At 37.4% G+C, this 21,519-nt stretch overlaps 1 protein-coding gene across 4 annotated transcripts; it reads left to right on the top strand.

Annotated features, from left to right (window-relative positions):
- Positions 1-784: 784 nt before the first annotated feature.
- LOC115447156 lies at positions 785-20,078 on the top strand. 4 transcript variants are annotated; one of them, XM_030174126.2, is made up of 15 exons: positions 787-869; positions 1,072-1,171; positions 3,609-3,726; positions 4,126-4,264; positions 5,117-5,249; positions 5,479-5,618; positions 5,992-7,872; positions 7,961-10,081; positions 14,307-14,525; positions 16,150-16,292; positions 17,270-17,411; positions 18,600-18,791; positions 18,873-19,075; positions 19,349-19,504; positions 19,777-20,078. In XM_030174126.2, the coding sequence occupies exons 3-15, from the start codon at positions 3,677-3,679 to the stop codon at positions 19,820-19,822; spliced, it is 5,565 nt and encodes a 1,854-aa protein (XP_030029986.1). In that variant the 5' UTR covers positions 787-869; positions 1,072-1,171; positions 3,609-3,676; the 3' UTR covers positions 19,823-20,078. The 4 variants fall into 4 exon arrangements, with proteins under 4 accessions (XP_037299340.1, XP_030029986.1, XP_037299339.1 ...); XM_037443443.1 differs by lacking the exon at positions 3,609-3,726 and having other exon boundaries at positions 785-869; XM_030174127.2 differs by having other exon boundaries at positions 824-1,171; positions 7,961-10,072.
- The last annotated feature ends 1,441 nt before the right edge of the window (positions 20,079-21,519 follow it).

Here is a 21,519-nt window from a genome sequence, read left to right as displayed (position 1 = left end):
ACAAAAGAGACGAAATATCCACATGTGACGTCATCGGGAATTACGACGCGTGCGAAAAAAAGAGATGAAGCGATGTCCCCACATCGCGCCCACTTCTGCGCGTTACAATATTTTAAATATGAATTACTCGCTCATTTTTTAACCAATTGTTATGCAGTTTTCGCAGGAGTGCTTCTTTTTCGTATTATTAACCATTACGTATAGAATAATGTACAAATCAAGCATAGGCCGGTCCCCTATTATGCCGGTCTGTTGGAACTAATTTACACAGACTGATCTCGGAACGCGACACACTTACGTGGGCCACTATGGCGGGTTTTAATACCTTGTGTACGGTGGTCGCTATCCGTGCGGATATAAAATATATCCTACCACCAGCAGTATCTTACGAGAAATAAATACATAACATCACGCATTTATCCCCGAAGGGGTATGCAGAGGCGCAACTAGGGCCACCCACTTTTCGCCAAGTATGTTCCGTCCCATGATGGGGGCGAGCCTATCGCCATATCGGGCACAAATTCCAGACTCCGGGCTGATACTGAGCAGGAAAACCCAAATATCACTTTGCCCGACCCGGGATTCGAACCCAGGACCTCAGAGCGCTATTGTACCGGGCATGCAATACAACTACGCCACCGAGGCAGTCGAGTTACGAGAATTAACAGTATGAATAAAGAAATAACAATAATCCCTTTTTATAAGAACAATGGCACACCCATACATTAAATACTTCGACATTTTATCGGGCGACCACTCCATTATCTAGTGCGGGCGATAATTATCGCCGGTTATCACTACCGGAGTGATAATAGGAGTTAGTCTAATTGTGACCACCTAGCCGGCGCTCCTGATTCAAGGATTACCTGGTTTGGCATTACGTAACATTGACCTTCGCTTTTTGTATTAAAATCACAAAAATGGCGCGATTTTAAATAAACTTTAAAAATAGAACACAGTAATTTTTAAATTAAATTTTCATATTGTTTGTAGAAGTAAAAAAAACTGGCCAATTTTTTTAAACATATTTTTATTGTTCTTTCCAGCCAGTAACTTTTTTTTTACTTTCAGTTATTATTAAAGTGATATCTAACTATACAACAAAATAAAAGTGCATCAAGGTGAATTTATGAATAAAAGTGTTGTTTTCTTTTTCAACCCTGTAACTATGGTAAGTGACTTTTTCTCATCTAAATTATAATGTAAACACAGACATGTGTACCTACCGTGTATTACTCTCAAAAAGCAGTCAAAATGTCAAAAAACAACCCCAAAAAGTTTTAAGTTAAAACAGATCGAACACGCATAAACTAGCAAAAATTCTTGTAAACCAATCTGCTATTAATTTTTTTTCTATGACATTCTAAAATTCACCAACATTTATTATAATCATCCCCACCTATACACGCACGCTGCTCGGTGAGGCTCAAAGCACTAGTAGCCAGAGTAAAAGAAAAAAATATTAGCGTGATATCCGGAAGATAATTATAAAAAATTAAAACTTTTACTAGCCAAAGTGTCACTTTCAATCGTTGCTAAACTTAATTACTTATGGCGATACCTTTAACCCGCTTTCCATAAATACTTGAACTTTCGACATGCGGTTATTCCTTAAAGTAATATTCCAAACAGCTGATAACATTTGACATTATTCATTTAGGGAGTACGACTACCACAATTAGATCTTGGGTTCGAATCAAAAATGCCCGGATTTTCCATCTTAAAAATTATTAAGTCCTAGCTCAGTGTCAGGAAATTGGCGATGTGATACCCCCGAGCCTCGGAAAGCAAGTAAAACCGTTGGTCTTGCGCCTGATCTCTCTCGGGTCGGATTACCGTCTCAACGGACTATGAGAGTGAAGGAACTGAAAGTGGTTATGTATTGCACACATATATGTGCACTATATCTCCTGTGTACCTGGCTAATCTCATTTGGAAAAGTCGCAGCCATATGCAGGAGGCTTATGAAGAGTCGGATTGGATTTTTTAGGGAATTCCCTATATTCAGTAGTATTCATTTGTACCTGATAATGATTTAGTTTCATATCAGGCGACCGTAGGTAAGAAACCGTCTTCGATGCTATCGTCTATTTTATGTTGTTTACAATTAATTCTGAAATCTGCAATAAGGTAGTTGAGGACTTTTTAAAATAAATCTATCAAAAATGTATTTCATCCAAAAACTATTGGAAAAACAATTTACAAAATCCACACTATAATAAATAAGTTATAAAGCTTTGAAATTTGGTGGAAAGGGAAGCTATTAAATTACAGTTATAGTGAAATCAATCAATCAATCAATCAATCAAAATCAAAAATAAGAAAAGTACAGCGCGATAACCCCACCACGGCCCCACTTTTGCTCATAACAATATTTAAAATATGATTAACAGCTTCATTATCAACCTATTTTGATGCTGATTTCATAGAGGGGTTTCTTCTACATATTATTTTCTGTTACATATAAAATAATGAAGTAAATCAAACATAGGAAACTACCCTATTCTTCCTCAGTTGATACAACCTCTATTATAATAATAACTAGGTTTACCGCAGCTCTGCTAAAATATGTTCCCGGGATAAAAAGCACATAGCACTCAGAAGTAGTGTCTCCTATTAGTGAAAGAATTTTCAAAATCGATTCAGTAGTTTCAGAGGTAAGACCCTGCAAACAAAATGACATATTCCCTCCTTATAATATTAATTAGCATAGATTAGCTGTTTAATTCTCCGTTTCTTTTACCCGCCTTTAAAACAAGCAAATCTCACGTATACATCTTACATGGCTCTCAATATTTCTTTCTATCTCTTCTCTTATGCGATCTGTATATATCAAGCCACCAACTTCAAATCCTTGACGATTATCGCATGATCGATTCGTGTAGTAAGCGCCGCCGTAATCGCTGCCATCTGGGCATTGTAATCTACGCATTCCAACGAGCAAGCCAGTACACGCGTAACGAGTGTAAATATCACAGACGGAGCAAACGAAATGTTCAAGACTAAGGCAGGAGAAGGAGTCGTTTTAGGATGGGGGACGGAAGGACAGGAAAAGAAGGCCTCAATGTGAATTGGCAACCATGAGGTACACCCAGTTAACTGTGTGCCTAAGGCCGCGACAAATGTCACCTTGTGCATAGGCGTGCATTCGGTGTGGAGACCGAGCGCACAAGAACACCCATGAGTTTGACGTTAGGCAACAGCCGGTTGAGAAAGCCAACCCAAATCCATCCAGTAACTTACTTGTAATGTTTCATTTATACAGAATTGAAAATATTACACACACACACACACATCACACATTTATCCCCTAAGGGGTATGCAGAGGTGCAAACAGAGTACCCACTTTTCGCCAAGTGTGTTCCGTCCCATGACGTGATAGAAGGCGAGCATATACTCAGCACTTTGCCTGACCCGGGATTCGAACCCAGGACCTCAGAGCACTGTCGTACCGCGCATTCAGTACAACTGCGCCACCGAGGCAGTCTTGAAACTATTACAACTATAAAAGCACAACGAAATCTCGCCCTACACCAAGGTCCCTACAATTCCCAAATTGCAAATTGCATTTGAATTACGTTTAATTAATAAATCTTATCTAATTTCAGAATGTGCAGTAATCAGTTATCGATACCAGGCACTCGTAATCTTTTTATCTAATGATGATAAATTATACATGGAACACAGTCGCTTGCTGAAGTTCCTTGTGCCCGGCCGCAGTCAATCGTGAGTAATATTGAAATATTGTCTTATTTATCTTTATATAAGGTTTAGAATGACGTAACTCTGTCCTTAATGTGAATTCCTGACTCTAATAATGTTTGAATTCATTGTTTTCCGATAAAGATTGTCCGCTGTAAGAGATGACGTTACCTCTTTGCAGTTTAATTAATACCTTCTGAGCTATGCGTCTCAAACAGTATCTGATTTCCTTCTGGCGCTAAATTCAAAGATTTGGAATTCAAAGAGACAAAACATAAGATTAATCATTGATAATAAATTCTATTATGACATCTCTTTCTTGTGTTATTGCTGTGATAAAATTCGAAGTACATATATGTTTGAGTACTTTGAAATTTTTTCTGATGTAAGCATTTTATAAATCTAGATTCCCTAAAATTCCAGCACAGAGATGGCAGAAACACCATCATTCAAAGTACAGTACGAGTACCAAAACCCGGAAAACGTGGAATCCGAAGTACCAGGCTCTCAGAATATCAGAGAGATTACCGAGAAGGCCCACGATGAGACCACAGATGGCGCTGTAAGTACAGAAATTGAAGTAACAGACAACTATTCGTTGGAACCTGTTATAACCATAACTAAAAAAGAAGCTACGTTCTCCAAAGGGGATTTGAAATTGCAAAAAATAACCGTCACAGAAGATATATCCGTAAAATACCAACATTTATTTAAAAAGGAAACGCAACCAGGCAAAACTGTCGTCACAAGCGTACAGAAGTTTGAGTATAAATATTAAAATAAATACGCAATATTTTGCTTTTGATTTTACCCTTCCTAATCAGCGTGGAAGCTATAAATCAAATATGAATATATTAAAACAAAATGATAAGTACTTCGTTCAAGTACCTACTTAAATTCCTAATCCATGATTCATATACTTCGTAAATATTTATTAGAAAGTACGCCAAACCAAAGATAGATAAGTTTTTATGCTCAATATTAATTGTTGCTCAATAACCACTTTAGCTATTGTTATCTTTAACTTCAAAGAAGATTGAAACAGTCCCAGATAGCATGAACAGTAGTTTTTTTAGTATCAAGAATACATTAAAGACGAACATAACTTATTTTCACAAACGAGCAATAATCAGCCGCAATTTTCTAAAGCCATAGAGAATATTACCTGAAAATACTTTCTTCATAAATAAACTAACAATCGTAATTGATTAACCACAAAACCATAGAAATTAAGGTCACATTGCTAACATTAAGTGGCTGACGGAACTTAGGTATCTACCTTTACCTTCTTTAAGCCTATGTTACCCTGGTACACCTTGCTCAGAATGCAGACATAAACTAGCTACACCAATTATAATTCATTGAAAGCATGAACCATAGATGCTAGACTTCTTCAGTAGTCAAACTTTTTCAGGAAATCCAAAACGGAGGCTACATGATCACTCGCAGTTACACGGAACAAAGCGGGACTGTGGAGGGAACCACAATAACAAGAACCACTGTCACTCTCTCAACCAACTCTACGAGCCAGGAGCTGGTCAGAGAAGGTAAGTTTCTTATAAATAAAACGGAGATTGATTCAATTTAAAGGTATTTTTTTCTGTTTAGAGCATTTAAATAAAAGCTTGCGTTTTATTTTTAATATTTCTCAGCAAACCCTTTAACTTGATACACATGTTATAGGAGTACGTAAAAATCTGGGGAAGGATCCAACATTTCAAAAGTATTAACCTCATAATCTAGACTTAGTAACATCATTGGACTTATGCTTTTCAGAGAAAACTATGGTGTCCTCGGAAAAGACGGAAGCAGAAGACTCGAGGCCGAAGACTAAAATACCGAAACTGAAGTTCAGACAGGCTGCTGAACGAGTGAAGAGAGAGAGAAGATTGACTAGAGGGCTGACGGAACACGAGGTTTGGGGTCGAACCTTTTTAATTTTTATATAATAGCACTAAGACTTTTTGTAGATAGTACAGCAAATGATATTAGTAAGTAGACGTAGGAATTCTTAAGTTTACGCGAATGTTTGAATGAATTTAAAAGTTGTATATTTATAAAATGTAGGTAGATATTGTAACTCTGACTTTGCGGATGAACAACACTTCAGTCCCCCCCGTGACCATGAAGGCTGCAAAGTCTTCGAAACGTCAGGAGAAAAGTAAAATATTAAAACCGCGATAAAATTCGTAAAATAGTTTAATTTAAATAGACGTAGGAACTTGTTTTATGTATTTTTTATTATTCTCCACCAAGATCGTTCAGTAAAGCGATTATATATTTTTTCAGACTCACATCCCAGTGCCAGCAACCCCGACCAAACTGTCGCGACTCAGCAAAATACCACCACCTACCACCAAACCCGTAGTCCACAAACGCGACAGCGAAGATATAGAAGTAATGCGGCCCGATGAAGAATTCGACAAAATATACGAGGAAATTATAGAGAACACACAAACCGACATCGAAGTCAAACATCCGGAAATAATCGAAAGTAAATTCGAAGAAATAATTCATGATTATGACGAAAACAAAGTTCAACCCATCAATGTTGAGAAGATCAGGCAAAGCAGAATACCTTCGCTTCGACGTAGGACCTCGGAACAAGCCGAATCTAAAACAGTAGTAGTTAGTGAGAGAACTAAAAGCAGATCATTACCCCGGTTGAAAGAAATTTCTATGAGAGTCAAAGAAGATGAAGGGCTGGGTCCAGTGAAATATTCTAGAACAATTTCAACAGAGAACACTGGAGGAGGACAAAGGAGCGTTGTTGAAACTAGAATTATTAAAAATCCAGACGTAAAGACAAAAGTTTCTAAAATGATTACAACTCAAACCATCACCGGAGGGAAGGAATTAAATAAAAATATAGAGGGCAGCTCAAAAACTGTTACTGTGCACAGAACTGTACAAGTAACAAGTCAGGGTGCGGCATCAGTTAGTATTGATAAAAATATTGATCAATCAAATATGCTACAGACTGAAAATATAATGAAGGGGTCGATTAGTATAGGCTATCCTACTTTTGAAGCTAAGATGACAGAAAACAGCAATGAAACGAATAAAACCTCAACAGAAATACGCGAAAGTGTCAAAAATATAAATACTGAAAGCAAAAATATTACCTCTGAAGAGAATAAGATGGTTGTGCAACAATCTCAGAGTAATGTCTCGCTAACTACCAGCAAACTGGAGTCTAATATTATTACACAAGTAACTACTACTAAATCAGCATCTAGCTATGAACGGACTACTGGTGCTAAAGAGATAGTAAGCAATAAAATCTATACAAATGACAATAATAATACTGTCGAAATTACAGAATTAAGCCCGACCATTGAACGTAGTATGACTGTCACTAGTGTTGTATCAACCGGAAATGATGATGGACAAGTAAAAGAGATAGAAAAACCTAAAACACCTACGCCTGATAAGAATAGTCGAACAATAATTACTGCGGAACGTAATTTTGTAGAGGTTAGAAGTAAAATTCCCACCATTGAACGAAGTACGACTGTTACTCGTATCATATCTTCAAGTAATGATGTAAATGTAAAAGAAATAAAAGATTTTAAGATAGAAGAGAGCAGCACTGTCGACGAAATTACGACACAGCACAATCTTGTGAATACTGTTGGCACTACTACTAAAGCATCATCAAGCATAGCCAATGAAGAAAAGATAACCATAGAAGAACCTAAGTCACCACGGAAAGTAAACGGCGGTACTTTCGAAAAAGTAACAACAGAAAGTAAAATTGTCAATGTCCTGAATAAAACTCCTGCCATAGAGCGTAGTACATCTGTAACACATACAACGGAATCCAACAACATAAAAACACAGGATATAAAATCTCCTACAGATGATAAAGAAGAGAATTTGGAAAAAACTATTGCGAGAAAGACAATTATTTCAGCCATCAGCAAACAGGTGAATGAATCGCGAGAAAGTGCTAGAGAAGTTGTCATGAGTAAAAAGGAGGAAAGCATTGAATCCACCGCGGTGTTGAAAGAGGCGAATGTGGAAAACTTAACAACTAAGGAAAATAAAGTCGGAAAATTGATTCACAGGATTGATTCAACAGAACAGACTTCAGAGATAAAGAGCAAACACCAAGTCGATGAATTTCCGAAGAAAAAGTCTATTCTTTCGAAAATTGCTATGTTCGAGGTAAGTGTTCTTCATTTCATATATTTATTTTAAATTTTTGATCACACGGATGACAAATAAAACATGCATTTTGACTGTATTTTTTCAGCGCCAAGATGTCGAGGACCGGGTGCCTAAAAAGAAACCTGAAAATCTTTCAAAACTTGTAATAAAACATCCACCACAAAAAGTTGCGCACCTTCATACACCGACTATAGTGGAAGAAGTGTTAAAAATTCGAGACGATTCCCCCCTCTCTGCTAACAGCAATAAAGACGTTAGTCCTTTGAAACCAGAACAAGTTACTACACTAGATTACAACATAAATACAGAAATGAAACAAGTTGGCGAGAAACACAGCATCGACATAATCCAAGGGTTTAAAGATGAAAGTTATTACAAATCCAAGTCCATTACAGACATTGACTATAGGGTAAAGGCAGACGAATACAAGCAAAGAGTCGAAATGACTAAAGTTATTTCAAGTCTAGCAAGTCAAGATAATAAAAATAACCACGTATCATCATCCGATAATAAACTGCAAGAAACACAAAATGTTGAAAACAAAACTAAACAAGACGTTGAAATAAGAAAAGATATCGTTATTTCAAACAGCAATAACGACGTTGGTTCTGTAAACCCTGACCTAGTAGCCACGCTCGAATACAAATTCGACAGCAATATTAATAATCAAAGTATGCAAAATGAACAAGAAACCAAAACAAATGTCGCGAAAACAGTCACTATAACAAGTAATAATAAAGAGTATAGTGCTGTAACACCTGATCGACCACGGACAATTGATTATCAATTCAAAGGAGTAAACAGACTTACTAGTGAATTTGAACGCAGAGTTGAAGTGAGTAAGGACAATAAGTTTGTTTCTAAAGACATTAAAATACATCACAGACCTGGGCAAATTGCTACGATGGATTATAGATTCGATAGTGTTGTTAACACTCACGAATTAAATAAAAACATTGAATCAAATGAACACATCGCTGAAATTACAAGACTGGAAAAGGAGGATATTCCTAAAACACCTGAATCGGTTACAGCAATCGATTATAAATCCAACGTTGATATCACAGTACAGGACATCGAATATGAGCAAATTACTGACAAAACCGAGGAGAAATCTGTCATTGTTTCAGAAGAAAAAGAAGAAAATATAGTAACTTCTGAAGCACCAACGATTCAATACACATTCAAGGACGTAAAAAAACTTGCCACCGAGTATGAGCAAAAAGTCGAATCTACTAAAAACTTAGAAGTACACTCTAGAACTGACACTTTAAGTCCTGGTCTATTGAACTACGAATCTAAAATTTTCAGCAAATCAACTGAAAGCTTAGGAAAAGTCATGACAGATGCTCCTGTTATTTTTGTTACACCTAAATCTGACCTTCAAATAAATACAAATATCAGTAAAGAAGACGATACGATCCAAATAACAACACAGGCAAAAGAAGCTATAGCACATAAAGCTGCTGAGAATAGCGAAATTCAGTTGGTGAAACAAATAAGCAGGGAATACAAAGAGGCTAAAATTGATGATAATAGATTTATTGAAAGAGAAAATGCACATTCTTCTGCTCTTGAAAGATCTATTAGCCTGACAAACCAAAATGCCAATTCTAATGTCTTTAAAAGATCTACGAGTCTGACAACAGCTGCAACGCAATCTAGAAACATCAGCAGTACAACAATTAACACATCAAAAGCTACGTTTACACAATCTTCTACTAATGTTTCTAGTGGCAATATTGAATTTAGAGAAGCAAGAATTGACGGCAACGTAATTGCAAATGTCCAGTCTAGTAATGTACAAATATTAGACAAAACAAAAGACAGTTACAGTGAAACTAAAACTGTAAAACCAAGAGGATACGTTATTAAGCGAGAAGGGGACTTAGCTTACGCCAGAATTCAAGAAGAAGCAGAGCAAGGCGATGAAATACGGATGTTTGAACAAAGTCCCAAACTACCGAGGACACCTGTGAAAGAGACTTCTTCAACCGTCACCAGAAAATTCAAGAGCATAGAAGAGAAGAAGAAATATTACGCAGATGTAGACATCAACAATGTTATAAAGGGAAAAGTCAGCAGGATGATATCCAGGATGACGTCGGTGGACCGACAAGAGGTGGACAAGAAAACCATAGATATTAAGGAGATGCCGCGAAAGATGTCTGTGTTGGAGAAGATAGCGATGTTTGAGGTAAGTGAGGTGAGTTTGCAATCATGATTGCCTGGTATTTAATAATATAACTGACGTTGAAATATATTATGTATATTTAGGGTTTTAACATTTATTTATTTGAAGATCGTCACAGAGAACTAACATAGTATTTAGTATTTATAACAAAAACTTATTTATAAAAAGACAACAATATTAATCAAATTACCTAATGAATAAACGAAAGAGCAAGAACATAAAAATATAGCTAGCGAAATGCAACAATTGTGAACATCCATCCGATCCAAAGCAAAATGCAAGCAAAAGTGTATCGCCGACGCAGTGGTCCGCGCGCTAGCCGGTACAGTTTCCCGCCCTTTTTCTTTTTTTTACACGACAGACCACGTCACCTTGCTCATTGTATAATATATGTAACACTGGTAAAAAAAAACTAAGGTTCAAAGTTAAGTCGGTAAAATTGCTTAAGTTCTATATACACTTAATGTACGATTCCAATACTGCCGCTGCGATAAAACGCACTCGCATACACCTGTTTTATTTAAACGAATGGCCGATAATATGTGACGTATTTACATAGGCACAAGCAAGAAGGTTAAAATGTAACCTCCAAAAAACAAGCTAAAGCAGAGAAACTAAGGTTAATTCTAACGCAAATAAAATACACAACACGAAACTGAAATCATAATTATTGTTAAAAATATAAAGAATTTAATTTTCTGGACCCCTAAACTCTATCAGAGATTCCCTTTTTGTACCTACGTCAGAACTAGGACACAATATTCGCACACAATTTACAACACACACGATATTTTTATCCTTAGGGTAAGCAGAGGTCCAACCGGGCGCCCACATTTCGATATAATATGTTCCGTCCCATAATGTGATAAAGGGCGAGCCTATCGCTACATCGAGTACAAATTTCATACTCCCAAATTAGTTATTTAATAAGTAGTTTGAATACATCAGTGGAGTGGTTGTAATTAACACGGTACTAATACGATAACCGCGCTGAGGTCCTGGGTTCGAATCCCGGATCGGTCCAAAATAACAGTATCTGGGTTTTTCCATTTTTAAAATTACTGTGATGTAGCTTGAAGTCAGGAAGTTGGCGGTGTGATACTCGTGCCTCGAAAAGACTTAAAGCCGTTGGTCCTGCGCCTGATCTCTTCGGTCATGTTGGATTGTCTCACCAGTCTATGAGAGTAAAGGGACAGAGAGTGCTTGTGTATTGCACACACTAGTGCACTATAAAATCTCCTGCGTGGCTGATCTCCGTTTAGATTGGCCGCTGTGGCCGAAATTCGGTAGGGAACGAATCAAATAATAAGTGAACGGTGTCGCCTGCAGTCAATCTTGAACAGCACTTTAACCCCAATAGGAAACCCCACCTGACGCTCAAATAAATAATAAATATAGAAACGCAAGAAAAAAGTCAGTTAGTGACCGCATGCGAAGGCTGCGCGATAATTGCCAAGTTATAACTTAACCATGAAATTCGTGTATATTATAATGTGTTTTCTGTTTGTAAGTAAATTTTTGTAATTACAGCTTTTATTTTCTATTTGTGATTTTAATCGATTGTCTAATTAACTAACGAGTTTTATAAAATTGATTAAAATGGATTTATGTTTTATTGTAACTAAAGCTCCTTACTTAATTATTAACTGTGTAATAATAGTGTTTTAACAAATCTTAAGGTGGTAGCTCAAGGTCCATTTTCATACATTTTGTTTCGGCTTTAATCTGGGTAACTAAACAAGTATTGGCAAGTAAAGAATTTAAATTCACGTCTAGTTAGTGATTAGTTCTCGCAGTTGAAAGAAAAACGTAAAAATAATTAATAATCATGGATATTTCGGCCTTTAAAATTTAATATGACGAAATTTCGACGAATTTTCGCAGTCGAAATAGACTAATTAGTGGAAGCTATCCACACTCTGTTGTTGACTTGAGTTTTGTTGGGGCCCTGAGCTAATTCTAATTTGGGGGCCTGATCAATTATTCGAATAATTGCAATCTTGTCAAGAAACGACGTAGGTTCACAATATAGGAGGTTGGTAAAATATATTATTGTAGGAGTTCCTACGAAAATGTAATGGGCCTTCTCAAAAAAACAAATACACATAAGAGCGCGAGAACGTGCGTCGCGCGTGAGAGCGTGAAGCGGACTACGAAGTGCTGAGCGACGCGAGGCCAGGGCCCGAGAAAGACGTGGCAACCGTCGCATGCGCCTGTTAGGACGGCACGCTTCGAGCAAATGCACGATGTTGTACCCATACAGCGCAATGTCTAAACTATTTTTTTATGATACGCTCCATTATTTTGTTAATATGACCACTATACTATCTTCAATGGGAGCTGGGAGCCCTAACAATCCACGGAGTCCTGGGCTACACCCCAAAAATCCCTTAAACAAATCCCCAGCTGTTTAGCATACGAGACACCGATCACGTAGGGAACCTCGTCTGTACTATCGTAAAATAACAAGTTCTCTTCATTAATAAGCGGTGTCAATGACCTCAAATAGATAAATGCTTGACGTCAAACACTAAATCAGGATTTTCCTCAACCACTAATGCTTGTACGGATTACCGCACATTAATATTGATTCATTCTAGCATAGAAAGCAAATGTCACTTAGCAATTAGGATTATACAAAATATATTACACATAGATTCTAATTCCCAGAATATTTATGTACTTAAGTAATAACTTTAGTTGAGCTTATTTAAATTTTATATTTATTAATGTACAATAAATATACATACTTTGTATGTTGAAATAAAACTATCTTTTGGATTTTATAGCGGTTTTTAATATTATAATTTTCTTTCGACGTAAAATCCAAAAAATAGTTTTATAATGATTTCTAATGTTTACGCGAATTTTAGACATTATAAGTATGAAACTATTTTTCGGATTTTATTGGGGGGGGGACAGAGAGTCCCCCCGTGACCATGAAGGCTGCAAAGTCTTCGAAACATAAAATCCGAAAAATAGTATAATTTAAATGTCTAACATTCGCGTAAACATAAGAAATCATACTTTATATGTGTAACGTTGTTTAAGTATTGTTAATAACTGTCAAGGCCCTATTTTGACATTGCGTTAATAAATAAAACCACATAATCGTCTTTACCCCTGCTAATATTTTGCCAATATCCGTGAATAACGAATATTTACCGAAAATTCTGGTTTTAATTTCTGATTTTAATAATTTTGTAGTTTAGTGCGAATATGACATTCCGCGGCGGCGAATTCTTTTAAGTAATACTAGTGGCATTAGGGCGCCTAACATTAAAACTATTCTTTTTTGATATTTATTGTGTTCGAAACATTGATTTCTTTATTTAACAACTACGGTTCCAGTAACTTATTGTAAAGTGTCATTTTCAAGAATATTAGTATGTGGTTTCCTTTATTAACGCAATATCAAAATGACCCTGTATATGTATAAATTAATAAATATTAGAAAATTAAAATAATAATGTTGGTTTGAAGTAAACGCAAAGATAACTAATTGGATTTTAAATATCGTACACAAATAAACTTCCTACCTATGTACCATATTGACGTCAAAAAAATATAATTTGCGAAAAGTGAGTTGGACCTCTAACCCTTCCTAATTCCCCTCTAGATTCTCCCATATGTAGATAGCGTAGACGGAAACCAATAGAGAACACATTTTGTTATTTATGCAACCTTTTAAAACATACCGATAAAGATCTGTCTCAAAACTAATCTAATCAAATACTTTCATATCTTAAATCATCGAATATTGTGTATTATAATTGTACTAGTACACCATGAGTGAGACTTTAGTTACGTACACTGCTTTAAAATAAAACTATTTTTTGGTTTTTATCGCGGTTTTATATTATAATTTTTTCCCGACGTTTCGAAGACTTTGCAGCCTTCGTAATCACGGGTGACGTGGTTGTATTCAAGACACTATGAGCTCATTCTGCGTAGATCAGACCACCAACGGCGAAAATTTAAAAAGTTTTATAATTGTAAAATGTAGGTAGATATCGTTACTACTTTTCGGATGACCAACACCTCAGTCCGCCCCGTGACTTCGTAACGTCGGGAGAAAATAATAACATAAAAACCGCTTTAAAATCCGTGAAATAGTTTTACTTTAATGTCTTACATTCGCGTAAACATGAGAAATCTTTATACATGCACTGCTGTTTATCAAAGGATGAGCAAAGCACCACGGAGACAATTTTTACATTCAATTTCCGCGTTGCAGAGTAAAGCAGCGGCTAGCAAGACGCAATACTCAACCGTCAGCCACACCAGGGTCGAGAAAACGAAACCCCAGGCTGTGAATATGACGCAGGAGGAGCTGGACGAGCGAGTGGCGGAACTGAAGAGCGCCAGGCTGATGTTTGGCAGGATTGAGAACGTGCCCAGTATGCTGCTCAGGAATGGCGTGGAGATGCCGGTCCTCGCTCTTGGAACAGCTACGGTAAGGGTTTTTTTACTCGATATGGCGATAATTTGTGTCCGATATGACGATAGGCTAAGTGTGTGCATAATTCGAGATTGCAACATGGTATTTTTTATATATTTAATCTGGTAACACTGTTTGGAAGTTAATTTGAACAGTATTTTTTACATGCATGTTTATTGAAACTTGAAAGGAAACATTGCTGCATTACTGTCTTCATGAATCGAGAATTACTTAATGCAAGGATAAAACACCGTGTTTTAGAGAAAATCACCTTGAATCAGTAAAATCAAAAGAGGAATCTAGAAAAAAGGTTCGAATTGAGGACTTCTTCGTAAACTGAACGATAGATAATGGTAAATTACATTCCATTTACCATCATCACCGTTCTCTTGAAGGCGCTAGTTACAAAGTCATGTTATGAATAACATCACATGTTTTGAGATGCAAAGCCCTTGTGAAGGACTATCCAAAAATTTCTATAGTTGATAGGTTAGCTCACGATGCATTTTTCACTGAAGCTTATATGGTTTCAGCGTGCACAACTCTGTGTCGCGAGCTACTTTTTAACTGACGCCATCTGTTGACGTATATTGTAAGCAAAAAAATCTTCCCTTATTCTTAAATTGATATAGTACTTTCCTTAAGATCATTGCATGAATAAAATATTATTATAATTACATATGTCTACATATATAATTCACCGAAGCATTTACTTAGACAACAGCGTATTAATTTCCGAATATTGCTGCATTTAAAAGCCTCAGATGTCTCAACAAAATATATTTTACTAGTTGTGGCTGCACATTTTCTGCATGGACTTAAATTTATACCCGCTCACTTATATTTGATACTGCCCCGTAGCACAGAACCCGGACTGACGTAGAATAAAAATTCTAACAAAACTTTCAAAATTATATAAAGTGACGGGATACAGTGTGGATTGGAGACGTGGCAATAAGGGTACCTTAATCCTGTAGCCACAAGACTTTTTTAGAAGACTCCTTCATTTATAAAGACATCAAATGTCACAATCAAAGTTTTTAAAAATAATGTAGTCATGGGCGCCGCCAAGATTAGTTTTAGGGGGGTGCATCTACACCTAAACTCTATACTACATAACATCATTAACATTATTTTACAAATTTAAATCGAGTGGGTTTTTGAAAATTCACAATAAAACCTCTACGGTCGATAGTTCCATTTTGCAGATTTATTCAATGTCTTACATTTTTATGATTTATTTCTGGGCATAGGGTGCACGTGCACCTACTTGCACCCCCTCCCCGGCGCCCATGTGTACAGTTAGCAAGGAAATTAACAAATTATGCAACATATTTTTGACTAATCGATCCTTTTGCCTATAAAGATCAAAAGCCTCTGGAAATCAGTAGAGGTTAAAGTGCTTTTAAGGTAAGATATTATAAAAAAAATCTCCATAGATTTGTAGGAAATACGACTCCAATTAGCTTTTAATCATACCAAAACTTTCTACAGTTCTAGCACAGTAACTAGTCTTTCTTCACGAAGAATCTTTCCTACGGAAAATGCAGGAGAACCTGGTGTTATTCAAACATCAAAACAACTACATTAGTCTCACCATTCGAAGCCTAATCACCACTCCTGTACTTGCTTGTTGCAGCTGGACCCTCGCCTGATCCAGCACGTTATAGGTGCCGCAATAGACCTGGGTTATAGGGCAATAGACACCGCCTACATCTACGGTAATGAAAAGCAGATAGGAGAGGCTATAAGAGCTAAGATTGAAGACGGAACTGTGCGACGGTCTGTATCCTCCCTTTTAAGAGGGCAATTATTCTTTATTCTTTATAGCTATCTGAGAAGTTCTCTATAGGAATTTCGAAGGTGTGTGAAGTCTACCAATCCGCACTAGGCCAGCGTGGTGGACTAAGGCCTAATCCCTCTCAGTGGTAGAGGAGGCCCGTGCTCAGCAGTGGGCAAATATATAATTCAGGGCTGGTATTATTATTATTATTATTATATTTATAGCTACGAAGAAAATAACTGGTTTTTTATATTGCTTTGAATGACGTGACGATCTTGCCGTTCGCCTGATGGTAAACGATACGAACGCCCATAAGCAGTAGAAACATCATCCAACACCTTGAATTGTAAATATTGTTTGGTATTCCATTGCGCTCGCCGTCCTAAGACATGAGATGTTAAGTTTTATTATGTAAAGTAGTTACACTAGCTACAATGTCCTCAAAACCGGAACACAACAGTGAGTGCACATTGTTGCTTGGCGGCAGAAATAGATATTGCGGTGGTACCTACTGGGACTCCCACATATGAGAAACCTACCAACAGTAGATGCTTGTATACAAATAAGGCCGGCTGAAAACAGTAGGTTACTGTTTGATTTTGTGTATTATTTGTGTAACAGCTAATGTAAATAACAAATCTTGGCAGACAGCGGTAGCGAAGTGTCTAAATAACCCAATTTTTACGAGCTTCCATTTATGTAGAATCTAATTATCATTAGAATGATTTGCGGACCGCATTTATGCATATTAGTACCTATATGTTGTTTCGGGTTCCCTTTAGGAACATTTTATCCTTCGCACTGGCAAACAACATTAAAATTGGTTAAAAATTAGTTTTTGTACGTTTGGAAGGGAAACCATTCATATATACCTAATATTTTTTAAAAAAATAGCTTGTCTAACTGTTATGAGTAAGGGTGGACAGGAATATCTTGTTTTAACGAAGTTGATCGAAATTTAATATTGTTCCCGCAGAGATGAGTTGTTCATCATTTCCAAGTTGTGGAGCACGTTTCACCGCACCGACCTGGTGGAGAAGGCGTGCAGGTCCTCGCTGGACGCCATGGGACTTGAATATTTCGATCTTTATTTGATACACAACCCTATGTCTTTCAAGGTAAGTGCTATAGTAGATTTCCCTCCTCAATCCAAGACTGTGATGATTGTTAGATCGGGAAATTTCGAAGGATTGAAACCAAATTCTACACTGATTTTATGCCGAATAAATGATTGGTCGATTATTGAACTGTTCCCTACCTCCCACAATTAGTAAACACTTAGTATTAGTATTATTAAACTCCCACAATTAGTATTCAACGTTAAATTAAAACTGATTTTCGGTTTTCGCGGCTTTTTGTATTTTATTTTTCTCCCGACGTTCCGATGTTTGCAAATGCAGCCTTCACAGTCACATGGCGGGCTTTAGAGTTCATGCTAAAACGAACCAAGCTGGCAGAAGGCAAGAAGAATTCACATTTACAGTTAATTTATCTTCAACTAGCTTTTGCCCGCGGCTCCGCCCGCGTTATAAAGTTTTTCAGGCTAAAGTTTTCATTATAAAAGTAGTAGTTTCCCGGGAGCCTCTCAAACTGTCTCCATACCAAATTTCATCTTAATACGTTGGGTAGTTTTTGAGTTTAACACGTTCAGGCAGACAGATGCAGCGGGGGACTTTTGTTTTATAATATATTTTTTAGAACTTTTTAAGAGGAATAATCCCGTCATACATCATTGTTGCATAACTTTAACCGTTTACGCAGCGCACGCAACGGAAGCTCTCAAAACTAATAATTTTTCCCCGTTTTTGCAACATGTTTCATTACTGCTCCGCTCCGATTGGTCATAGCGTAATGATGTATAGCCTATAGCACTCCAGGAACAAAGTGCTATCCAACACAAAAATATTTTTTACAGTTCGATCTGATAGTTCCTGAGATTAGCCATTACTGCTCCGCTCCTATTAGTCATAGCGTAATGATATATAGCCTATAGCACTCCACGAACAAAGGGCTATCCAACACAAAAAGAATTTTTCAGTTTGGACCGGTAGTTCCTGAGATTAGCCATTACTGCCCCGCTCCTATTGGGTATAGCGTGATGATATATAGCCTATAGCACTCCACGAACAAAGGGCTATCCAACGCAAAAAGAATTTTTCAATTTGGACTGGTAGTTCCTGAGATTAGCGCGTTCAAACAAACAAACAAACAAACTCTTCAGCTTTATATAATAGTATAGATATGGTATCTTGAATTTATTTTAAAAGTACCAGGCTACCAGAAGATAACAAGAGTTCACATTACAGGAAGGCGGTGAGGCGATACCAAAGATAGCGACAGTGATCCAGTACTCGCGATTCGATTACCTGGACGCGTGGTATGGCATGGAACAGCTGATGACGAAGGGCCTGGTCAGGAGTATAGGAGTCAGCAACTTCAACTCGGCGCAGTTGCAGAGGATACTTGATAAGGGGAAGATCAAGCCGACAGTCAATCAGGTAAAGGAAGACATAGTAGATATCGTAAAAACTTACAAATTGCTCGAACAACATATCCAAAACCAACATCTAAACTTTCAGGTGGAATGCCACCCGTACCTTACCCAACAAAAACTGGACCTCTTCTGCGAAGAGCGAGACATCAAGCTGAGCTGTTTCGGAGTACTAGGCTCAAAGGGAACGCCTGCCGAGTACAAGAGCACACTACCTCCTGTTATTGATGATCCCCTGGTACAAGTGATGGCTTCCGGCCTCAATGTTAGCCCCGCACAACTACTTATAAGGTAATTAATACCTACTACATTTACTGGAAGTTAGATATATTTTATCTGCCCAGATAGCTACCACCGTAAACAAGGTGTTAAAACCCACCATAGTGGCCTACGTAGATGTCGTGTTCTGGGATCAGCCTGTGCCTCGGCTCCAACAAGCCGGCATAATTGTGCCGACTGTTGAAGGGTCCTCATTAGTCAACACTATCTGGACCCTACTCCACTGAGCACAAGGTGCAGTGAAGTCACTTTTTCAGTATATAACTGTCTTCAATATCTTTCTAGATATCAGCTAGATAGCGGCCGGAACGCGGTGGTAAAGTCATCGTCCGCCAAGCGGCTGTGGGACAACCTGCAAGCGCTGACCTTCACGCTGTCCCAGGGCCAGGTGGAAGCTCTGCACGCGCTCAACAGAAACAAGAGGACCTTCACGTTCATTGGGTGGGTTGTCAAAAACAAAAAATAATTTTCCAAATCAGTTGAACGACTGAGTTAACACATTAAAAAAACACTTCGAACTGAGAACCTTCTTTTGAAGTCGGTTAATAATCTACAGCCTTTCTAAAAATACATAGTTGCATACACCTTGGAACTACACGGTTGATAATAACTATACCAAGTACTGTAATATGAGGTGTCGACCCCACATTCGAGGAGTTAATGAAAGATGAACATTATTGGCTTTTACTATAATATTTTTATTTTTGTTTCAGAATGGGCGACACACACAAGAACTATCCCTTCAAAATCGCATTTTAAAGATATTATAGTTATACAATATTATCATAAGTATATTAATTTATAGATAGGGTTTAAGTGAGGTAAAAGGAACAACATGTTCTCCACCCAATGGCACATCTTGAGCGAAACGTAATGAAAGATGTCTTCGAAATGTACAGCAGCACGAAACTCCAGTACCCGTCCATCGCGGCGTCTCTTGCTCTGAACCTTACTTATAAACCCACTTACTTTCCTAAATGTCGAACTAAAGAAATATAAACTAGAGTTACCTCTACCGCATTTTATTTATTTACATTATACAAACATAGTATCGCGCCCCATATCCCGTAGGGGTAGGCAGAGACTATGGATTGCCACTGCACGATTCTGGCATACTTCTCTCGCTTCATCCACCTTCATCAATTTTTCATGCATTCCTGCTGATTCAGGGTAATTTTGACCTGACCTTTACTAAGAATGACATATATGACATTCGAAGGTTCGTTGCGGTCGAGCCCTACTCTTCCATCCACATTCGCCTTATATATCTTTGTCAGTCTCCTATCATCCATCCTCTCCAAATGCCCAAACCACCTTAGCATACCCTTCTCAATTTTGGTTAATACATCCTCTGTCATTCCACACATATCCATGACCATAGTATTCCGCACTCTAACATTCAAAGTCACCCCACACATGCTTCTTAACTCATTTCCACTGCTTAATGCTTTCATGCTTTCCGCCATACCCAACTTTCACTACTATACATCGGAGTAGGCGATAACACTCCTCTATAGACTGCCAGTTGTGCCTTTTTGGACACTTTGCAGCTACCCATAAAGGTGTACAACGCCCCATTCATCCGATTCCTTACACTCACTCATCTATCTATATCATTATCATATCTACAATCACTTGTGAAAGCCAAGATATACAAACTCTCCTTTCTGTAGCCTGTATTGTTTTATAATTAGTGAAAATATAAGCTAATAATTTTGGCTGATAACATTGTACAAAACTTTGGTTAGACATTCGCGAAACGTCCAAGGGCAATATACAGGGTAATTTTGACATTGCATTACTAAATTAAACCACACACTCTCGTCTTCACCTTTGCTGACATTGTGTCAAAAATCATCTATTAATAATGAATATTTTCACCAAAAATCCTGGTTTTAGTATTCCGTTTTCTTTATCATTACGTAGTTTAATACGAATATGGCGTGTGCGTGAATGTATTTCTGACTGAAAGTATGATGTCGCCGCTGCAACGAATTATCTTAGAGTAGTAGTAATGGCAATAGTGCGCGTAAAATTTAAATTATTAAATTCTTAATATTTATTTTGTTCGAAACTTGCACTTTTTAACTTTATATCTACAGCTCAAGTTACTTATTGTAAAGCGTTGTTTTCCAGTAGATAAGTATGTGGTTTCATTTAGTAACGCAATGTCAAAATGACCCTGTAATCTGCAAACCCTTCAAGGCCCCGACACTGCATGAACATGACGCCGAAGCAATAATCTATATTATGAAGCTCAAGAGTTTGTTTGATCGCGCTAATCTCAGGAACTACTGGTTCGAATTGAAAAATTATTTTAGTGTTGGATAGCCTATTTATGGAGAAAGGCTATAGGACCATAACGTCACGCTTTGACCAATATGAGGGAAGCGTCAATGAAAAACGATGCAAAAATGGGGAAAATCTATTCCTTGTGTGATGTTCTGTTGCGTGCG

Source organism: Manduca sexta, chromosome 26, assembly GCF_014839805.1.
Source record: "Manduca sexta isolate Smith_Timp_Sample1 chromosome 26, JHU_Msex_v1.0, whole genome shotgun sequence".
In the NCBI taxonomy this organism is placed as follows: domain Eukaryota; kingdom Metazoa; phylum Arthropoda; class Insecta; order Lepidoptera; family Sphingidae; genus Manduca; species Manduca sexta.
Note: the sequence above shows the minus strand (reverse complement) of the source record. Positions and strands in the feature narration are given on the sequence as shown.